At 42.3% G+C, this 22,218-nt stretch overlaps 1 protein-coding gene across 1 annotated transcript in view; it reads left to right on the plus strand.

The window, feature by feature from the left end:
• spon1b (spondin 1b) overlaps window positions 1-22,218 on the plus strand; it is a 93,189-nt gene that overhangs the window by 27,938 nt on the left and 43,033 nt on the right. Inside the window, exons 4-6 of the mRNA XM_086208555.1 lie at window positions 10,561-10,634; window positions 11,448-11,570; window positions 12,783-12,931. Coding sequence (XP_086064681.1) covers window positions 10,561-10,634; window positions 11,448-11,570; window positions 12,783-12,931 — 346 coding nt within the window. The remainder of the gene's footprint in view (window positions 1-10,560; window positions 10,635-11,447; window positions 11,571-12,782; window positions 12,932-22,218) is intronic.

Genomic DNA, 22,218 nt, shown 5'->3' on the forward strand with positions numbered 1-22,218 from the left:
AGCTGAAATAAATATTTGAACAGAATGACTGAGAAACTAATTAATCCATTACAGAGTGAGCTGTCAGCTGCTGTTTGAATGTTTTTCCTTCATATAAATGGACATTTCCAACGTAAATGAATGAATAAACCTGTCATCCAATGTTTAAACCGTCTACAACTAGAACAATCAACACCAGATTAATTAGGAATACACCACTGAGAGGCACCTTTACCACCATGCGGCCAGCTTTAGTCAGAATCCTTGAATTAAATGCAGATGACCTTTTGAGCCAAAATGTCTGGCCTCTGTCTGTTACATGACAATCTGTCCTGCTGTTGCTGAGGTGTTTCAGCCCAGATTGACTGAACCAGCTGACGTTAGAAAAATTAAATATTTGTTGCCATTTTTTTTCCTTTTAGTTGGAAGGTGAATTACCTTAGCCTTGTGCTTTTGGTGCCAGACAGTGAGTCAGGACAGACATTGGTAATCATTCTCTGGGAGCATAAATCTCCATCCTCCAAATCAACTGACCAGTAGATGTGGAGGTATCAAAGTGTCAGGCTGACTGACAGCCTCAAGCCTCGCTGCTGGAAATACAGACAAAATCGATTTAACGGGGGGTGGGGGGGGGGGGGGGGGGAAGCTGCAAATACCGCGGCAGTGGTGGTTAGTGAGCTCAAGCATACTTGAGATAATATAGTCCTGTGATGAATAGAGGACTTGTCTCTGTCTGTGGCTGCACAAGAAGGAAGAGTTTAGAACCAGCTGTCAAACAGCTTCCCACAGTCTCGCAGTTAGACGCCGTTAAAACAGACTGTCACTGAGGGAGCAGATGATTTGTGCCCCCCCCCCCCTTCTCCTGGAGCCCTCCCAGTAACAGCACCAGAATGCTGATGGGACGATTGAGCCAGAGGTTGATGCGAGGTAAAAATGTTAAGCATGGACCGGCTGCAGTGACCGAGAGAGAGAAATGTAAGTTTGAACTTGATAACAAGATGAGAAGTTACCAACAGGACAACAGAGCTCCGAACTGAAAACATGGCGCCTCATTTTTCTCCTCTCACCTCTCTGGTTGGTTTGGCTTCAGGTGTTTTTCAGACACTGAGGGACATTTTCAGACTTTTCAGGAGATTAAAGAACAAATTTAGACTGAGCTCACTAGAAGAACCAGAAGAACCCTAATGACCTGGAGGGGAAAACACACACACACACACACACACACACACACACACACACACACACACACACACACACACACACACACACACACACGTACGTACAAACTCTGCCGTGAAGTATAGAAGCCCGGCTCTCACAAGATGAAAGTCAAAACGAGGCAGAAGTAAGAAACTTTCTGCTGCAAATCTCTCATAGAATGTGTTTCTTGAAAAGTGGAGGATGCTTTGAGGATGAGGGAAGGAGGGGAAAGGAACGGTTGGCTTACTATTATCACAGCAGACGGAGAAAAACTGACAGGTTTCCTATGAAAGACTAATAGAACCAGCTCATTTTTACTCTGGAGTCTGAAGGCAACAAAATACTGTAAGATCAACTGCTTTCATCTACTGAGGTTGTCAAACTTGTGCCTGGAGGATCATTTAAGTGTTTGAGAGTTGTTTGCTTCTGAAACTCTGAATATTTCTGCGGGTACAATCCCTTTTAAAAATTTGCATTTAACTAACTTGTTTTGTGTGCGGCTGGTATTGTTCCCACTGTCTTTTGGACCCATTTATAGAAATGTCTAAAGCATGCCTTCTTACAATAGGGCCCAGTGGCTAAATGTGCCCTCCCTGAGCTATATATAAAAAAAGAATACATAAATGCAATAATATGTAGGATTCCTAATGATATTTTTTTTTTCACAGTTTGATCAGGCGCCGGGGGGCCACTTTCTGCAGGCTATCAGTGTGTGAAGTGCCAGCAGAGACAGCGGTACACACACAAAAGGCATTAATAACATTAATAGCCCAAACTGGGTTTCTGTTTGTTCTGCAGCTGAACATGTAGCTTGACTTTTGGCCCTCCAGGAGACAAAAATTTGGGCACCCTGGTGTACAGCAAGCTGCAAGTACCTTTAGGGAGCGTCTCTGTACTCAAACCTTTGCACTTTGCCGTTTAAATGACAGATTTGGTTGGAGGAAGCTGTTTTCTGCAAAAAAAAAAGAACTAAAATTTAATGCTGTTTACTCCGGAGAGGTTTTTTTTTTTCTCTCTTGTAATTTTATGGTTTGTGGTTGCTTTTGTGGCTTTACAGCACACACGATTACAGCCACTAAAATCAGCTCGTTTCATATTTATAGTAAATTGTTGATCACCTTCCTGGTGGGGTTTGGTTTAAAAAAAGAAATCACCTGGAAAGCTGTCAGAGATTCAAATCGTGAATGAAGTAATGCCACTATGTCTCATGTGTAAATGTTCACAGCTTCTCTCACTAATCGCACCAATCATATGTGCTCGGGGAGGGGGGTGCGCTTTATCTATAGGAGCAGCAGGAAACCACAAAACCCCCTGAGGGAAAGCAGTCATGATGTGCACAAAAACTATCTTTCCCGTTGTTAGTTGTCATCTTTCGCGTGTTTGTGCTGCTGTGTAACAAGCAGAGAGTTGTGTCCTCGCCCGTGTTGGTGCATCCTACTGTTTGAATAATGAGCAGGAAAAATGCTGTGCTTTTGAGAGCTGGTTTGCATTCGCACAGTGACCCACATGCTGTGAATGGCGGGAGGCAGGTAGTCCAGCGATCTGTTACGTTACCTACCGACACAAGGTCTGCTTGTTTGGTTCCCCGTGTTGGGTCCAGGTTTGCGGAGTCGCCGAATGTGTCTCGTTGATGCACTAGCACCTTTGGGGGGGGGGGGGGGACTGGGGGGAAGTAGCGAGATCAATTCATCAGGACAGCTTGGAAATAGCATAGAATTAGCAATGTACAATTGGGATAAAAAGTCAAAAATACCTTTTTTGTTGTAGTAGTGCCCTGTGTGTATGTGTGCGACAAGGCCCTGAAAGTAGGAAGTCGGCTCCCCACTTGCCGCGCGCATGGCTCCCATTGGTTTTTATTCTAACATCACACTGTCCCAGTTGTTTGTATCAGCATGACAAAATATGGCCTCCAACCACCAGAACTCGTGGAATCAGCTGCTGTAAATCAGCTTGCGGGTTCTCTTCCAAGAAATTGCGCACGTCAGACTCTTCATTTCCCAACATTTCCCTCAGTTTAATTTAAATTTTCCACTGTGGGTCCTGATCAGTTCCAGCTACTGTCAAGCCAAAGTTTCTCTCTGAACTAATGACTCCTGTGACTCACCAAGTTTAGATAATGAGACACTGGTTGTTCTCACATCCAGTCGGATTGCGAGCGATAAAGGGCATATTGCTGTCGCCTTTCTAAGATGTTGCGGAGGAGCATCCATTGCTCTCACCTCGCTTAAATGAATACAGATTGCAATAAACGAACCATATCAAAGTGCTAACCAACAGTTAAATCACTCTGGAGTTCTTTATTAAATTTAAACTTTACACAATGAGACATGCCCCTTACAATTCAAAATAATGCCTCGTAGTGCTCACCCATAAAATCCTAATTGTTTTTATATCTTCATTTATGTAGCTTTTTCCTGCCAAATTCAAATAAGCAGCCAATTTGTTACTATCAGAAGAAATGTATTCTTTCCTTCTTCTGTACACAAAATAATTGCTGATATCATTTATATTCTACGAACACTTGTGGACAATTTATTTCAATTCTCAGTCAAATACAGAGAAACAACATTGTCAGATTCCCATATTGAATAAAGAGAAATGATTCATTTCGGAGCGCCAAGCTAATTCACACATATTTTTAATCTTTTTTCTTGCTGTTCAAATAACCAGACAACATAAGTGTGATGGACCGCTTTGTTTTGCCAGTAACCGGATGGTGTTTCTTATTGCAGTCAGGGTCTCTTGTCATGAAGCAAAAACATGATTACATGAGCCGTTACACAGTTGTATGTGTTGGAGCGTGTCTCTGCCCCCCCCCCCCCCCCCGCATGAATCTAAACGGCTAGCTGAAGATGGGAGGGGGGTGGGGCACGGCCAAACCTCCAGGGAGAAGGAGAGAAGTTGGCAGGCATGTCGTTAAGATGTGGGATATCTATAATGCATGAGGCAAGGCATGCCTTTGGAAATATGATTAATAGGAACCTGAGCAGATTGGGGCAGAGGAAGAAGAGGGAATATGAAATTAGAAAAAAAAAAATCTGTGGGAGGACAAATTCCAAACAAATGGAAACGTTTAGATTTGGACGGAACGGGTGAAAGGTTGATTTGTGTCAGCTGAGGAGAGGCCTGTGTATCCTGCCTGAGCACAAGCAGAGTATCGCAGAAAATATTACCTCCACAAGCTCAAAAGTTGGTTTGTTTAGCATTATTTAAAGCAGCGTCGAATCTCTATATTCATTCAGTGTTGCCGTCAAGCCTACAGGATGTATGTGTGGGTATGCTAGTAAGAGAACAAGAGGCAAACTCTCCAGCTTATCCAGAGAGACGCTCACAATCAGTAGGGAGGTCGAAAAGGAAACAGTTGTGATTAAATCTCTCTGTCGAAGGGGATATAGCTTTAGACGAGATTCTGCCCTCAGTAGACTCAAACTGGCTCAGCTTGGTAAGGTTTAACCCAGTTCATCTTCATCATCGCCATCATCCGCAGTCCCACATGGACCAGCGCAGGGTGGGGTAAGGGTTCACTAAGGTACAGGAAAGGAGTGTTCACTGACGCACAAGGAAAACAAACACAAAAAGAACGTCCTTTTTTTAAAAAAATTATTGATCGGGATGCTTTTCACGGATATTCATGATCATGTTTGATCCCTATCGATGTTTATATTTGGTGATTAAAAAGAAATATCTCAAATATTGATGTCACAGTATTGGAAGGTTTTGTATGTGATTTGGTAGACTTTCGTAAACCATTCCAAATCCCATCTTAGCAGTTCTTTGACCGACTCATCAAACCCCACCAAGCATGATATTTCAAATATTTCAATTTCAAGTATTTTGTTGTGTATATTGATGAATTAGAACGTGGTGATGGAAACTGTGGAATTTCAAAACTTCATTCAGTGTCTCCGAAAAATTTTGACATTCGCTCAAGTTGTTTTTTTGCCTTTTTTGGGAAAGAGTAAATGTGTATCTTTACCTACTGTACCGTCGTCGATAAGCCCTGTCCCTGATTGTCTCTGCAGACAGAATGCTGCATGTCCTACTAGTTAGCACATGGAAGCAAATTTCAACCTCACTCCATTTCTTACTTGTAGGCATACAGGTCTTCTTCTACTGTTACTTGTGTAACTTTGCCTATACCACCATCTTTTGGCAGCATTGTATCGCCCAGTGTTTTTTGTCCTAACAGTTGAAAAAAAATAGCATAATTGACATTTTCATTTTTGTTTTTTGCTACATTTCCAAAAGTTACCGTACCCTGAGGTGGTCAGGATTATGTGCGGCCAGTTGTTTTACGTAGCAGCTTTAATTGTATGGGAAATTAATTCTGTTTTCTTTTCATTTTCATTTGATTTTGTCAGTGTGATTTTGTACAGGAGCTGATGGTGTGTGTGTGGGTCGGGGCTGAATGGGGTTGAGGGAGTTTTGGTGAAAGGTTTGGTTGTACTTCTGTTTTTGTTTTGGACCCCAGGAAGACTAGCTGCTTGATTTATTATTGCAGCCAGCTTGAAAATTTCCGCTGGTTAATTATTTTGGGCTACAGTTTGTCTGAAATAATCCGAGGAACAGATTTCTTCTTTCTTCTTTTTATTTCACGCGGTGAGAAACAGTGAGGTTCTGCCTTGTGGTTGAAACCAGTTTATGAACTGACAGCACAATGCATGATTCCAGTGGTCTCACTCTCTATGCTGCTAATTCAAATAAACAAGAGTCCAGCCAAGAACGAGGCTATTCCCTCACTGACAATAAGGAATCATTTGTCCTCACGTCCAGATCTGCTGTGGTGTTAGATCATTAATGTATTCCACAAGTATAACAAGTGACCACTGACATCATCGTAGCCAAGATAGTGCAATAATCCCGTCTATACTGTATTTCCCTTTTTCTTGTCAGTCTACTGGCTAAGCAGTCGAGCCGTGTTGCAGAGTATATTGCACCACAGAGTCTGTAGAAGATTTATCGAAGCAATATAAGCAATAACTCTTCTATAAAGTCCCCTCTCTGTCTCCAAGTCAGTGTTGTTAAGCTCACTTTCATAACCCACTTTTATGTGTCTGCGCTTGATGAGGTGCTGCTCTCCGAGGACCATGCCCCTTCCATGCTGCTTTTGAATCAATAAAAACTTTATAAGCATTAATACATTTACAGAGACAATTTCTAAAGCACCATTTTTCACTATTTCAAGTAATTTGATTGTGAACCTGTTGGTCCTACAAATGGTTTTTGCAATCATCCAAATCAGATTTTCTGCCGTCCTATCGAAGGTAGAAGTCCTGAAGTGTGAATTCAGTTCTGGTGATGAATTATTAAGTCAGGCAACTCAGCCAAAGCCAATGTAAAAATAAGACAAACTTTTTGCTGCGTTGAACAAAGACAAGTGAGCGTGTTCTTCTTTGGCTCCGTCTGCATCCCTCCACCAAGTTTGTTGAAAGTCATCTCCATAGATTTTGCACAATAATTCCAACAAAGTGCACCGAACACACAATAAAACCAAATTTTCAAACTTAGGATTTAGAATGGGGCGAGTGGATGAATATATTTACCATCCATTGCTGTTATTTTGGTCAATTTTTCGGACATTTTTTCGAGCTAATAATTCAAGTACATATATCTGACGTGGAAGCAGAATTCGATACGTGCGTGTGTGAGTAGCAGCTGACAGACGTGATGTATTTTAATGCTTTGGAGAAGGTACTTGGTGGTGTCCGGCTGTGAGCACCTTATTATGTTATTATACTATTTCAAAGGGGATTCGTATGCTCTGTCAGTGTTCCACTTCCAGGCCTATGGAGAACCGGATACATTCAAACAGGTGGAAGTGCGTTATTCATTTTACTCAACAATGCATGTATGTTTATTTTGTTTCCACCCTCTTCTTCTTTTGGAGACTGCAACGCTCTTTATCTGATGTCATCCTTCTCTTTTCCACTACCGACCGCCTGTCTTGGTATAATCCTAGTATGCTTAGCAGGATGATGTCTCCACAATGCTAAAATGCTGAAAAAAAAACAAAACAGGAAGATATTGCGAAACTAGAAAATATAAATTAAAATAGTAGAGAAATGGAAATTAGACTGAGGTCTTCCTGATCCATAGTACAAACTACACCTGCGTGAGGCAGCAATAATACAATAAACTCTCCTTGGTCTGCTCAAATAAAGAAAAAGAAATTTGTCAAAGGTGACGATAACCAGCAGCAGCAGCAGCAGCAGCAGCAGCAACACTGTGGGCTGCAGACACGGAAAACATGTGTATTCACCTCTCAGTCAGACAGCAGCAACAAGAGTGACAGGCAGGCCGGCGTACACGATCAATGGTCTCTGTATCTATAATTGATAGCTTCTGATACAGCCAATTATTGTGTGGTGTTTGAGTTGAATGTGAGCAGTGGAGTGAAAGAGGAGAGAGCAGATGGAACAGAGAGACACCACTCTGACTATTGATTTAATCATCTTGTATTATTAGTGTTGCATTGTGTTTATGTTGGTTGGGGGAAAAAAATCCTGTCCTGTCTGTTCCTGTTGTGCTTGAAGTTACTTTTCCATCTGATACAAGAATAGACAGTAAACATGTTCACCTAAAAGAGAAACTTGAATAAATATAATTCTTCATTTTGTGGGTCCTGTGGAAGTGATGGATGGCGCTCGATGGATGGCGCTATGTGTTTGGGCAGTTTTCAGCCTCATTTTGGTATTCTGAGGGGCAGTCGTTAGACACCTGATTATTCATCGGTAGTGACATCACTCAAACCAATCAGCGAAGTGAGGCGTCTCATCTGGAGAAGCGGACCTTGGCGTGTGTCAGGTAAAGGTGCGCACGCACGTCTTATGTTCATTGAAGAGCGCAGCAATGATCCAGTGAAGCCTTCGGAGGAGAGGAGGAAGTGGCAGCCGGTGTTTCCATCTTTCAGGACATCAATAGAATGATATTACAATGCTGAGGGACTGCTCATGTGGTTGATGCACCCTTGGAATAGCACTTCACACATAACAACATTGACCAAAGACCAACCTCTTTTTGTCTGATGTCCCCACTCAGCAATACACCATGGCTGCACCAGACCGGCCTCATCAACATACCCAAGCTGGTGCAGGTGGAGCGCCGGTTCATGTGCGAGTTGAAGGGCAGGGGTGCTACAGTAGGAATCAGAGCTCCAGTGTTTAAATTGGCTGGGGGAAGAAATCTCCTGTTCTAGGATTTTTTTTTTTGTACTTTTCTCATTTTACCGTTTCATCAATAAGCTCTTGCTGATATGTATATTTTTTTATATTAGGTCCATACTTGGTTACTTGGTTCCACATCGCTCTATTCCCTCCGAATAAAGGTGGATGTGGTCGCAATGCTCTGAGAGACTCGGTACTAACCATCTAGTCCATTCGGCACCAATATGAGAAAGAAGCACAACAAGACGAGGGAAGACCAGCAGCAGGCGCTGCAGAGCAGCCACGGATGAGAACATTTTCCGACTGCATTCAACATCAGAGCTGGAGTTTTCAAGAGCAGAATCTTTATTTTGTTCTCTACCTGTGTCTAAACGATGCAGCCCATCTGTCCATGACTCATACCAATAATTCAACATCATCAATTCATGTAGGAGCTGAAAGTCTGGATTTTTTTCAAGGTCATGTAATAATTTTACTACCGTTAGTCACTTATGTGGGTCTGGCAGGTACTGCGTCTCCTTTCCTTTTCTTTTTTTACATTGTTTCTAGACTCTCTTTTTCTTATTCACAAGAACCCCCACACGTCCAACAATTCCAGGAATTTGTCTATTTTACTTTATATTAACATCGCTTGCTATCGTCAGCTGACCTTTAACCTGACGGGACGAATCTGGATTGGTAAAAGGATGGAACCCTGACTCAGTACTTCCCGAGCTGAGAGTGTAATATCGAGTCTGAAAACAAAACTTTCAGTGATGTGCGGTCGCGAGAGCTCTGATAACTATCGATTTCCCTCGCAAGCCCAGACTGGTGCACAGTACCTCACATAGATAGATGAATTTGGGAACAATCAGTTTGGTTTATGCCTGGATATGATACTATAACTCAGAGAAACATCTTTGTGAAGGCAGTAACACTTTTAACACACTGTGAAAACAAAATACTTTCACTTACCAAAGGAAAATATCTTTGTTTGATAAAGTGTAGCCTCTCTGAATTGTAAAACAAAGACGAGGTGTATGAAGTGGTTTGATGTGAGCAAAGAAGTCCTGCACATGGTGGAAGCAAGAGTGCATTCATGAGATAGATCGTGCTTAATTTTGTATGAGGTAGCAAACTGAAGGATTACAGTGGATTTTCCAGGGTTGATTTGCTCCCTCATAAGATTGAAAGGGAATTGTCCCTCGATGTAAAATAGATCTTAGCAATTAGATCCCAGAGCCAAATGCAAAGTTTCACAGGCACAATTCTAATCTTTTAATGCACCGTGTAAAAAAAAAAAAGACAGAAATGTTTTTGCAGCATGAAATGAGTTCGAAGGTCCAGAACCATCAACACAAGAATGCAGAGTCAGCTCAGCATAAAGGCAAAGGAAGGGACCGCTAAGGGATTGTTAAGGGATGGCTAAGGGGCCGCTAAGGGCTGGGCGGTCGCTATTGTCTTTACTCACTCGTGTCCTGGTTCATGTTTGAGACTGTTGATATCAGCAAAATGTCACAGCTGACAGAGTTGTTCTCTAGGGGGAGCTAGGAAGGCATAAGTGAACGGAATGAAAAGAAGTACTATTTTTTTCCAAATGAATTAGAGTACCATTCGGAGTACTCCAGTACTGCAGTTCTGTTTCAGTAGTAGCAGTATTCTGTGCAAGGCTAGTGTTGACCACAGCAGGGTGCAGGTTCCTTCTAGGGGTTCCTACATTGTTTGGGGTTTTATTTTTTGCATATAAAGGCCAGAGATCACCTGACAGATTTTTTTTTCCTTCTTTGTGGTGTGCAGAATTTAATTTTTACCTAAAAATGTAAAAGAAAAAAAAAGATTAACGAATGGGGACAGTTGAATCTTCAGCCAGTATTAGAAGTGGTCTTTGTCTGTGGCCCTCGTAAAGACCCGCTCTAATTCCAGCTGTCTGGTCTTTTCTTCTGCATGTCGGTGGGCATGATTGCTCTGTTACATTTCACATTGCAGCAGCTTGATTGTGTTATGTGGTTCAAAGAATTTGGTGCTGTTTCTGTGAAAAGATGTGTCCATTGTGAAACCTCGGGGAAACCCATTACCCTCCCTGCTTGAAGAGGATTACTTGGATTAGATATTGAAAAAAGACACCTAATGCCCTCTTTGCACCATTGTGTCCACCCAACCTTGTTCCTATCGTAATTTCATCTTTCTCACATTTTTCTTTTCTTTTTTTTTTCTGCGCAACTCCCGTGTGTCTCTCCAGGGCCAGTATTGTCCAGAAGAGAATCATCTATTTCCAGGATGAAGGCTCTCTCACCATTCGGCTGTGTGAGAAAGGTAATGACAGCTGCCCATCATCTCCCCTGCCAGCTGCTCATTTTTTATCCTTGACCACTCATCGCTGTGCCATCTTCTTCTTCCTCTTCTTGGGGAGCAGAGCAACTCCCAGTCTTCCCTACTAGGTTTAAAAAATATGATTCGAACAGAAGTAGAGAGAAAGAGGACAACAAATCATGATCTCTTGGGAGTCTTATGTAGCTCACCACAGAACCGCGCCTCAAACTGTGCTGCTTTTATGTTACCTGCGATTTCACAATAATAAAAAAAAAGAGGCAGAAAACCTCAAATAACCTCTTGCGTGACACAAAGACGGCAGAACTGCGCTGATGCACGTGTTGATTTGGACAGTAAAGGTGTAGACAAATCGTTTTTTTTATCCCCGAAGAAATTTTACTGTAACAAAACGTTCCTTTCCTCAGCAAAATGGGATTTCTCAGGCTATTATGCAGGTCAGTCTTCGCTCGCTATTTCAATTCACTGACATAAGTTAGGTGTCCTCAACTCATCACACTACAACCTCGATGTCAAGAGAGGATCTCGTCTGAGTAGTTTGCTGATTCATAAATATTCAAGTTGGCCCTGTTGACCTATCTTTGCAAAACATTGGTCGAGGGCACATCATGAATATTTATGCGTCTACATCAAGGCTAATGTGTCAGCTACCTGTTTATTCCAGGGATGTAATTGTGTGACATTTTCACTGGTTTTCACTCCACATTATAATCAGATAATTCATGCATTTGAGTTGGAGCTGGCCAACTGGCTGAATGTCTCTTTTACCCGTCAATCTCGTGGCCTGTCTGTCGGTAGAGCGAGTGTTTGGTGAAACTACTGAAGTTCCCGCCTTGGACTGCTGCGCCTGTGGAACAGCAAAGTACAGACTCACCTTCTATGGCAACTGGTCAGAGAAAGTGCATCCCAAAGACTACCCCAGTGAGTCACAACACAAGCACGCACACACACACACACACACACACACACACACACACACACACACACACACACACACACACACACAAACATACACAGTGTGCACATTGACCATTTAGGTTAAAAACAAGCATAAAATGTGTTGATTCAGCATGACAACTACTTTCTTTAGTGGAGTAGATGTGGTTTTGAGATGTCTGTTCACAGTCTAGGACCAAAATGCCTTCCACTGCTTCATTTGACTCAATCTCCCTCCCGTCTGCACCTCTCCTCCCAGCGCCCACTCTGCTCTGCTCGCCAAGATACCACACTGACTCGCAGAGTGAGGTTCAAGATCAGAAACGCACTGTAAGGGTATGCGTTCATTGGATGTTAGGAATCCATGAAAATTTACCTTGCGGTGTTAGAGCAACATTATGCAGTAATTTTTAGCTTAAACTACATTATGTGGATGGTACAGTGACTTGTGAATAAGAAGAATTGTGACACTTTTATTCCTCCTGTAATTTGAGAGGAAACTCATTCTAGCATGTAGTGCTGCTCAAAATGCTCATCACACCAAGGTGCAGGAGGAAGGTGCTCCAAGAAGAGAGAAAGAAGACTGGAAAAGACTGACCGTCAGTGTAACTCCAGCCATTAGCAACTGCCTTTATCGTACAAAAAAACAGTCAGGGTCAGTTTTAACAGTCCAAGTGCTGAGATTAATCGTAAACATGAAGGATTTCACAGCAGAGGCGCAAAAAGCGAGTTATCTCATGTTTAAACAGATTTCTGTTCCACCCTGTAAACAGATCCGGATGTGTCAGCATTTGGTTTTATTCCACAAAGCTGTAAGAACATTACAACCTGCAGTCACACAAACATGGAAAACGACTACATTTAAAGATTGTTGTATTTACGACCGAGTGTTAGGGCCACATTAAGAATAAAAGTTTATTTTTTAAAAAGAAAAAGTCTTTCTTTTATAAGAAAAAGGATAATATTACACTAAAATACTGTTAAATTCAAGCTGAGATTAAAGGCAAATAATGAGAACATGGGAATTCTATTGATAAATGAAGTTATCTTTAAAATCTTAATGACACAAATATCAGCCTAAAGTAGTGAAAGACTAAGCCAGAGAGGCAACAGGCGATTCATCACAGCAGCTTCTCTATACTTCCTTCCTAATTTAAGAATACGTGCAGCTCAAACCCAAATTCTCTGTTCTCCCAGGACGAGCCAACCACTGGTCGGCGCTGATTGGTGCGTCCCACTCCAGAGGCTACGTGCTGTGGGAGTATGGAGGCTACGCCAGCGAGGGAGTCCGCCAAGTCGCTGAGTTTGGCTCCCCCATCAAGATGGAAGAACAGATCCGACAGAAGGTAGGGTTGACATCAGAGGAAGCCTCCGCGTGTGCTGGCACTGTTTGACGTATGTTTTCTGATTGGACCACACCCTAGCCCCGGTGGCAGATTGTGCATCATTGAAAGTGGAGGCAAGAAACTGGATATATTCACTCAAACTGTGACCTTCACAAGAGTGTCCAGAGTGGGAAAGCAGCATGATCATCATTATCTCAGCTCATGCTGCTCAACCATTTTCTGAGGGCTATTATACACACTAATTTTCAAAATGCAGATGTGCAAAACAATGACAATCCGCTTCTCTATATTGGGTAAAGCATCTGCACATGGCGCAGGGCGTGCACTAGCCGTCTCATTATCCTTCCCATGAAACCAGACGCCTGGTGTCTGATTCCGCTTGGAGTCAAATAACATCTGCAAACTTTTTTTGAGTAAATTGTGTCTCTAGGGGGTGCACGTTAAGGGAGAGGATTTGTGCCAGTGTGGAGAGAAAAAAGTCCATTATTGAAAAAGAGCATGATGGGGTTTAGAGGAGAGGTGTGTCCAGCTTAATGGTGTGTGTGTGTGTGTGTGTGTGTGTGTGTGTGTGTGTGTGTGTGTGTGTGTGTGTGTGTGTGTGTGTGTGTAGGTGAGTCAGATTCTTATCATATCCTTTCCAATACACTTAGGTTTGAGAAAAATATACCATGACAAATAGAAGTCTGTTAGTGCAAGTCAGTCGTTGCTTGAACAAGCTCCTGCATTTAGTCCCCACCACAGTGGCTCCTCTCCTCATCCGCCCCTCTGTCTTCTCCTCTGGCCTCCCACTTATCATCATCTCCTTGTTCATTAACACATCACAACGTAAAGCTTCACCAGGATCACTGTGGTTCTTAATACCCCAATTTCCATTATCTGTGAAGCAAAACAATGCAATAGATCACTCCTCATTCCCATTGTGTTCTGGGAGTGACTGTCTAGTAATCAGAGGACTAACGCCAGGTGCCATGACAGTATAAATGTGAGGATGAGGCAACGCTGTTGCAACCGAACAGTCAAAGCCAGGTCATCAATCATATCAGTGTGTTGATGAATCCTGTTGGATCTTAAATCAGAGTAATGTGGCGGACAGCTAAGCTCAAGTCCCACTGAACCCATTCATGGTTTGCATATCTGCCTATGAGACGTCAAGAGTTCTTACTTTGGGATTTGACCTGAGAACAAAGAGGAAGTGCAAAAAGTATTGATGAATCTCAGAAATATTTTTACATTGTCCTGTTTACAGTGTAAACTCAGATCCATTGGCAGGCACGTTGTAGTACTCAAGTGTACAGGTTTTAGGTTTAGTGTGAAGTACCTTTATTCAGACATTATTAGCAGAGACCACAGACAATATATATATATATATATATATATATATATATATATATATATATATATATATATATATATACTACACCATACTGTGGTACACATACAGTGTGTATGTTGTAAATATTTGCTGGCTCGACTGAGGCTTGCACTAAATGCCTCTCTCTCTCTCTCTCTCTCTCTCTCTCTCTCTCTCTCTCTCTCTCTCTCTCTCTCTCTCTCTCTCTCTCTCTCGGGACACTGAAAGGTGTGTCCTGGCCATTTGTGGGTGAACAATAGTGTGTTGTTAGTGGGCTGTCAGTATGGTGTGTGCCTGTCAGTTTGGGTTTGGGCTGTTGTGTGCAGACATTAGGGGCTGACAGACAGCCCTAACTCCTCTCTTGGCTGGCTCTGTCTGTCTCTGGGGCTATTAACTACCCTGACACAATGGAAACTTCAGCCTGTTTCATAGCCCAATGAGATAGCTTGATTGTGGACTGTAGCCTGGAATGTTATCTATTGAGCTGTAGAATGAAACAGCTCGATTGTACACTGTACACTGAAATTTCAGCAATTGGAGTTGCTGGAGTTTTTAAAACTTGTTTACAAATTAGAATGGTTTTGCCCTCTCCCACCCATAAGAAAAATAAAAATAGATTTAGTATTATGTCTCCTTCTTGAGGAGGAAATTACATACAGGATACTGCTTCCTTATTTGTAATTGGCAGCACTGATTCACAAGAACCCAAAATACACCCTAAATTAAGAACAGAGTTGAGCCTCAAGCTGTAACTAACCATTATTTTCAAATGTTGAAAGGACTGATGAGAGCTGGGAGACAAAGCCAAGCAGTAAAGTTGAAAACAATATAGGAAGTGCTGAGGGATGCACCCGTTTATCAGCTCAACATTGGTCACAGCTGATATTCACACGCTCCACTGGCATCAGCTTATTGACATTTCAGGTGGTGTTCAGTGACGCCAGTCGGCCAATGTTTATCTGTTGTGCACTGGTTAAATGCGCTTTGCTGCACGGCTCACCACAGTTTTCTCCATGTGAGTGTCCGGCACTGGCGCGTCACACGCTAGGGCTGTCACTAATCAGTGACATGCAAATACATTCAAATACAAAGTTGTGATTGTCCATTCAGGATGGCTCCGCTCGCTACCGTCCTCCATTTGCTCGACAGCGTTAGCTAAGGGCGCGTTTCCACTGGCCCACTTTGGCTCAGGTCGGGTGGGGACAGGTCGGTTTGCCGCCATTTCCACTGGCCCCAACATGATACTAACCGCTTCTGTTTTGGTCCCTGCTCTGCTGGGGTTCCAAGCGAGCCGAGCGGGGACTAAAATGTGACGTAAAGACATAGCGGGGTGCTGATTGGGTAACTTACCCACTTATGTCATCTACTTCGTTGACTGATAAATCAAAGGGCGCGCACCAGGTCAGACTGATGAAAATTTTAGATCACCCTCTGCTGGATGATAAGGGAACTACTTCAGAGTGCTCAGATGGGCTTCGAAAACAGGTTATTAAAGCACGAAGGAGAACTTTTGAACGTTCAGACTTCATTGAGCATGGGTGGTTTGTTTTCAAACAGTGAAAGAAACTGTCTAGGAGTAAGATATGCAAGATATATTTGAGTGGCATTTCAAGTTCAAATAAATATCTTACCGTTTATTAGCAACACATTGTACTGTTGCAGAATTTCCATATGAGTGCATCTAGAAATGCTAAAATGTTCTGCAGTGTTGTGAGGAACTGCAGAGCTGAGTGATCATTCTGTACAACGTACAAAGTCAACGATACATTGTTGATATCGAAAAAAGATACAAAAGACCGATTTTCAGAGATTTTTCAGCAGGTATTATCATCTAACTTATCCTATTAGATCAGTCAGTCATTTCACCTCAGTGATATTTGTTATCATTTCTATGCTGGCCGGATGTGCTCGGTCAGGTAAACGATTGGGAGCTTGATTATGCCAGTGGTTTTCACACCAGCAGCTGCTTTAAAGCATGGTTTTTAAAATAGAATAAGCATTGTGGTGTGTGTCCATGGATCCACATCAGTGCAGAGAAGCAGAAAGAACATTGAGTCATGTACTATTCAGTCTGGTATTGCTTAGTCTGATGAGAACATTGAATTGTCTTAAAATGTGAAATGCTAGAGTCAACCTTTAACTGCTTAACTATTTTTGAGGGTTTTTGACACAAAGCACACTAAATCACACTCATCTTTTTCAACTCTCTGGAGCATCTAAGGTCAGACTGTGTGAACACCAAAGTGTCTGCTCTAAAGGTGGGAAGCCGACATGGGTCAGTAATCCCCATCTTAGCTGAGAATCCCAACCATCCACAGGAGCAATCAGCTGTGGTGATGTGTGGACAAAGCCTTAAGACCAACCTTTCCAGTCCAGTGCCGACCTCAACTCTCCTAACTAACATGGGCGTAAGCCTGGCACAAGACAGCAGACTGGCAGGCTGAGATGTAGACGGACAGGTTGGAACACCTGAGAGGTCTCACGCTGATGATGTGACTACCGGCTGGAACATCTGGCTCAGGGAGGAGCTAACTTGTCAGCAGGAAGATATTCTGATGTTTGGAATGTCTGCATTCATAACAAATAACCAAGCGAATATTGAAATGTATGGTTGCTAGATGTAGACGCAACCGTCCTACGTGAGTAAACTCTGCACCAGAGGGGATGCTGAGGTGTTAGCTAAAATGCCGCTGCATGTTTTACTCTGCATTTGTGTTTGTGTTGATGTTACACTCGGTCATTATGCCGTCCATCAAACACTCCCCGCTGAGCTTGTGAGCACAAAGCCCCGCTGGACAGGGCCCCGACATGTAGGAGCTTGTGAAAAATATGTGATAAATCTCATTTCAAAAAGCTGCGGGCAGACACATGCTCACATGGCGGCACGCACAGCTCATGCTTGCACACCAGAGCTCTGTAAACCCTTGGCACCACTGACTTGGCAGCGATCAGCAACATTGCTTAACAAACCCAGGATCCTGAAGTGCTTTTGTCAGTTCACTGAAGCTGTCAGAATAACGTGCACAAGCTTTATCAAGACTGAGAGCTGCAAGGTGGCGACTGCTGTCTTATTAACTTTAAAGGAATATTTTGACAACCGGGGCAAAGACAGAGACTGAACTATTATTCCTACTAAGCAAGCACTAATAACACCTGGAATCATTCTGAGGTTGTATGTGATCTTAATCCTTTGTGTGTATCTGTCATTTCTGTAAGAATTCCTCCACAAATTAGCATATAGAGGGACAAGCAATCTGCTTGCTTCTGTCATCAGTTATGGATCCATTTCTTCCTGATGCGCTTTGTGGCTGAACTGTCAGTCTTTGAGGGCCAGGAGGCTGCGGATGCATCCTCCGATCATAAAAATCACTCGCCAGGAAAGGGAGCATGTGCAAATTCGTGGATGGTATGAATATATGAATATCAGGTATGAATATAGGCATTACAAAATCCACGTCTTGAAATATGGACGAAGAAATACTTCTGACTTTCAATGTGAGCATAAAACCATCAGAGATGAAAAGAATTATGTTGACGTTATGGGAAAAAAATTAAAACACTTGGAGGCAGAAAAGTCGGCTTATTAACAAGGCAATGCAGTGAAGGAATCGAATGGCAACAGTAGTTGAATCATTCGCGACGTACAGGAAGCGTGAAAATGTCAGTTCCATTTGACTGGAAAATTAAAAGTTTTTGGCAATTTCAAACATTAGTCACGTATGACATGACTGCTGCGTCACCAAGCTCTCTGTTGCATTTTCATCAAGGCAAGTTTGTTTAAAGTCTGACAATGACAGATGAATTGGAACCATCAAATGTTTATCTCAGTGCTGAAGATCACTGCGAATGACTCAACTTTTTTTTTTTTAATTAATTAATAGTAGTAATAGTAATATTTAGTTCCTGAAATGACCCTAGCTGGACTTTGGGAAAGGAGAAGTTACATAAAAGCAGATAACATTTTTGAGGAGTCAGCTGGATCAAGTCTTTTATTACCAGACTTGGCAGTAAAATTTGACTTCAGGGAGCAAGTCCAGGCTGTAACAAACAAAACAACCCTAACTAGAAAAGAAATGCTGAAAGTATTCACAAACAACTCTGAACTTTATTCCCTAGCAACTCACAAAAACAGTAGAAAACAAAAATGGCAGCCCTCCTAAACCGAGTTTAATGTAGATGTCGATGGCTGTATCTGGAGCTGATTTGCAGCCAAAGCCACTCACGCCATTAGGTTAAGACGGAGAGTAATAAATCACTCACAAGAAACAAAATAACATAGCACGCCTGATTATTGATTGCTCTAAAATGCCACATGCAGTCAAGAGTGTATAACAATGGCACAAGTGCAGGTTGTAAACTGTGACGCCAGGAAATAAATCCTCAACCTTCTTAATGTCACAGCACACTTGCGCGTGATTACAAAAAATCTTCTTAAAAAATAAACCTAATTATTACTCCGTATAAAATGCCAAGTGGTCTTTACTCGCCCAGGTGTGATCACGCTGAGATCTGACAGCGAAATGTCAAGAGCTGCTGGCCAATGAGCTGTTTGTTTCAACTTTAAAGGGGAGACGTGTGATCACAGGCACGCTCAATTATGTTTTAATGAAGTCAGTGCAATTCTCTGCCTGTGCAGTGATTTTCACATCTGAAATCCTCAGGTCTACCGGCTCGCTCCTGCTCCCCTCTGTAATCATTTGTTCCTCTTCTTTCCTCGTGTTGGGCTCAGCAGGCACTTAAGGTCAGTGTCTCTCCTGGCCACAGTTGTCCTGAAAATCCATTTGACGTGATTCCTTTATGTGAAGTTGGGGCTTAACGTGTTTTAACAAACTGGCTGTATGGAGCACTTTTTCCTTTTGAAACAAGGAGACAAAGCAGGAAGGCATATAAAGAAATGTGGACACATAGTTGCAGATATTCCTGTCAGACCCAGAGCTGTGGAGCTGGCCGAGGAGTATCTGGCCCCAGGCTGGTACCTGCAGGCTTCCCTGGGGAATGCCGAGGCTGAGTCCTCTGTACAGTGACACTTCTTTCTATTATAAAGTCTCAGGTAGAGGAAAAACATGGAAATGTGTCAGTGTGACCTTTGTGCCTTGTAAGAGATGCGTTTTAGTGCTTCCTCCTTCTCCATATGTGGAACGCGTTTGTGTTTACGTTGTTGTATACAGTAGCTGAATTAATCTGCCCTTTCAGATGTCCTGCTTTGGTTGCCTCCTTTTATTTCCAACCCTCCGTCCCCTCTTTTGCTCCTTTTCAAAAAAGGACAGAAATAAACGAGGACACAAAAGCAGCACTCTGAGGCAACAGGCTGGAAATCAGCATCACTCAAGTTCAATACCAGTCGGCAAAGGCAAACAAATAAGGTGTGTGTGTGTGCGCGTGTGCGTGTGTGTGTGTGTGTGTGTGTGTGTGTGCGTGTAGACAGGTGTCAAGGACGAGTGTGTAATCAGACAGATGGAAGAGCACGAGACAATCTGTCGAAAAAAAGGAAACAAACCTGGAACGTATACTGTACATGGACATTGGAGTGGAATTTACATCCACCTCTTTTTCTGTCAGTTTAAACTATAATCAACTAAAAAGCGAGTGAAAGACAAAGGGGAGGAAACCCGCTTTCCCCCTGTGATCCACCTAACCCCCTGCCGCTCCAGGTACCATCACACCGCTGGCGATAAGGGACATTGGGTGATGCAACATGTGGGAAAACTTGGTAAAACTGAAGGGCAGATGGGGGAGTGGCAGGGTGTAGAATGACAAGAAGTTAGAAAACAAGACATGCAGAGACTGAACAATGACTTGATCATAGTCTGTTTATTTCCTGAATGAATGTAGTCTTCGAGTGTTTTGTTTTTCAATCCAAGAACTGGCAACGTTACTGACGGGGACAGGAGTTAGGGAAATACAATTGCCTCCAACAGGTCAAGCAGCTTCTCTTTCATGCTTCTTTCTTGTCAAAAATAGCAAAAAAACGCTACAATTTTGCTTTTGTGAGTCGGTCACATTTAGCTCTTTTCTGCACTATATCTTTTTCATTTTCTGCCTCTCCTATTCTCTTTCTAATTCTTCCTCTCTTTTTGTTCTGTTTATTTTATTTTATATAAATATATATTTTATCTTGAAAAGCCTTATTTCAGACAGATTTTCATAGAAGGCTTGACGGTGAGACAAAAGAGAGAATGCAGGGTGGGAGAGGAGGAGCAAGAGAACCATCCTTCGCTTTCATCCCTCTTCTCAAAACACTTCTCAGGAAATTGGTGCAGACGTGCCACAGACAGACAGAGGAGGCTACCACACACACACACACACACACACACACACACACACGCATCACTTCCTACATCTTTATTGCTTCTTGTAGAAGTCAGGATCGCACCAGTGAATAAAGAGAGAAAATGTGAGGTGTTCCGGGAGCGTGCCAGTCTCCCTCTCGCTCCTCTCTCTCATGGCTGACACCTGTCAGATTAGGAGTAGAGGAAGTAATGCTAAACGAGGTATTCTTTCTTTCATTTGGTGCATCTGTGTGTGTGTGTGTTTGAGTGTGTGCGCGTGCGTTCGTGTTCACCCACACCCCTGTTTCTTACGATGTGTTTTGTAAAGCTGTCACAGCGTCTACGCTCAACTGAGAGAGGGGTTTTTGTGATGCTGCTCAAAATGCCTCAGCAGGGGAATTTTTCTCTCCGTCAGCTTGGTAGTTAGCCAGAATCACTGTTCGATGTGTGCAGTGATGGGCAGTAGACAGAGGATTCAACTGACTCTCTCTTTCTCTCTCTCCCTGCATTCCACACTCTTAGTAAAAGTCCCTTTGACTATAGGCGTTATATTTTCTACTGCTGTCCTACAACTCCCTTTGCAGGATACATTTGCAGAAAATAGTCACATATGGTAAAGCTGTCAGTCCCGTTGTTTGACAGGAGAATACACAGATTTATGAATAGATTTATGCACATTTTTATGACTTGAAATGTTTTCAGTGATAATAATTGCCCTGGATTCATCTGTCTGCTGTTAGTTTTACTCAACAGTTACTAAAACAGACTCTCAGGAAAACTTGTATTGTTTAGGTGACTTCATTGCAGCGACTCTTGCTTCTACACCACAGAGCAGACGTTGTTTCCACTGAAACGTCTCAGTTTGAGAAGCCACTAATGTAGAGATAAGTTCAGAACACAAAAGATTCTTTGTTCTATTTCCATTTAATCAACAAGCGGAATTTTTTTAAACTTTGTTTGATTCACCGAAAAAATGCGAACAAGGGGCTACCCATCAATGAAGAATTTTGAGAAAATAAATGATTGCGTTTGTTTCGACTGATATTATTATAGCATTGTGATTTGCGCTTGTCAAGGGAATGCTAATTTTGACGTATTTGTTCTCATTTTTCATTTTGATTTCATGACATTAAAAATGTTCGGAGTGACACTTTTTTGTCGGCATCTGTTGATGATTGTAATCAAAAAGTATTCTTAAGTCCATAGACTTTGAGGAGTGGGACATCTCTGTAGCGCCACAATATTTAATTTAAAGTGTCATTTTTACATATAACATGACATGTATATAGTGAGGAATGACTTTCAGTTGGGTGAGTGATAACATGTTCAAGCTGTCTGGAGACAAAGAACAAACATTCTCAATATTTGCAAAGACGCATTGGAAATAGGCGGTTGGTAATTAACGAGAAGAAAAGATTCACCCCATTAGAGTAATATATGGCCGCTAATATATGAATGCGCTCAAATCTATACTTTAACAATGAAGCTTTACTGTATATTTCCAAATGTGTGATTGTTTAAGCCTGTAAAATACTGACAAAAAAACTACTGCAGCATCAAGTCCATTCAAAATGGCTCCACCACATTTATTTTTATGTTGTCAAATACAACATGAAGTGCTTTCAGTCCTTTGTTTCCCACATTACTCAGCTCATTCCCTGTGCATG

Source organism: Aulostomus chinensis, chromosome 7, assembly GCF_037954235.1.
Source record: "Aulostomus chinensis isolate RoL2024-O1b breed Wild chromosome 7, RoL_Achi_v1.0, whole genome shotgun sequence".
Lineage (NCBI taxonomy): Eukaryota > Metazoa > Chordata > Actinopteri > Syngnathiformes > Aulostomidae > Aulostomus > Aulostomus chinensis.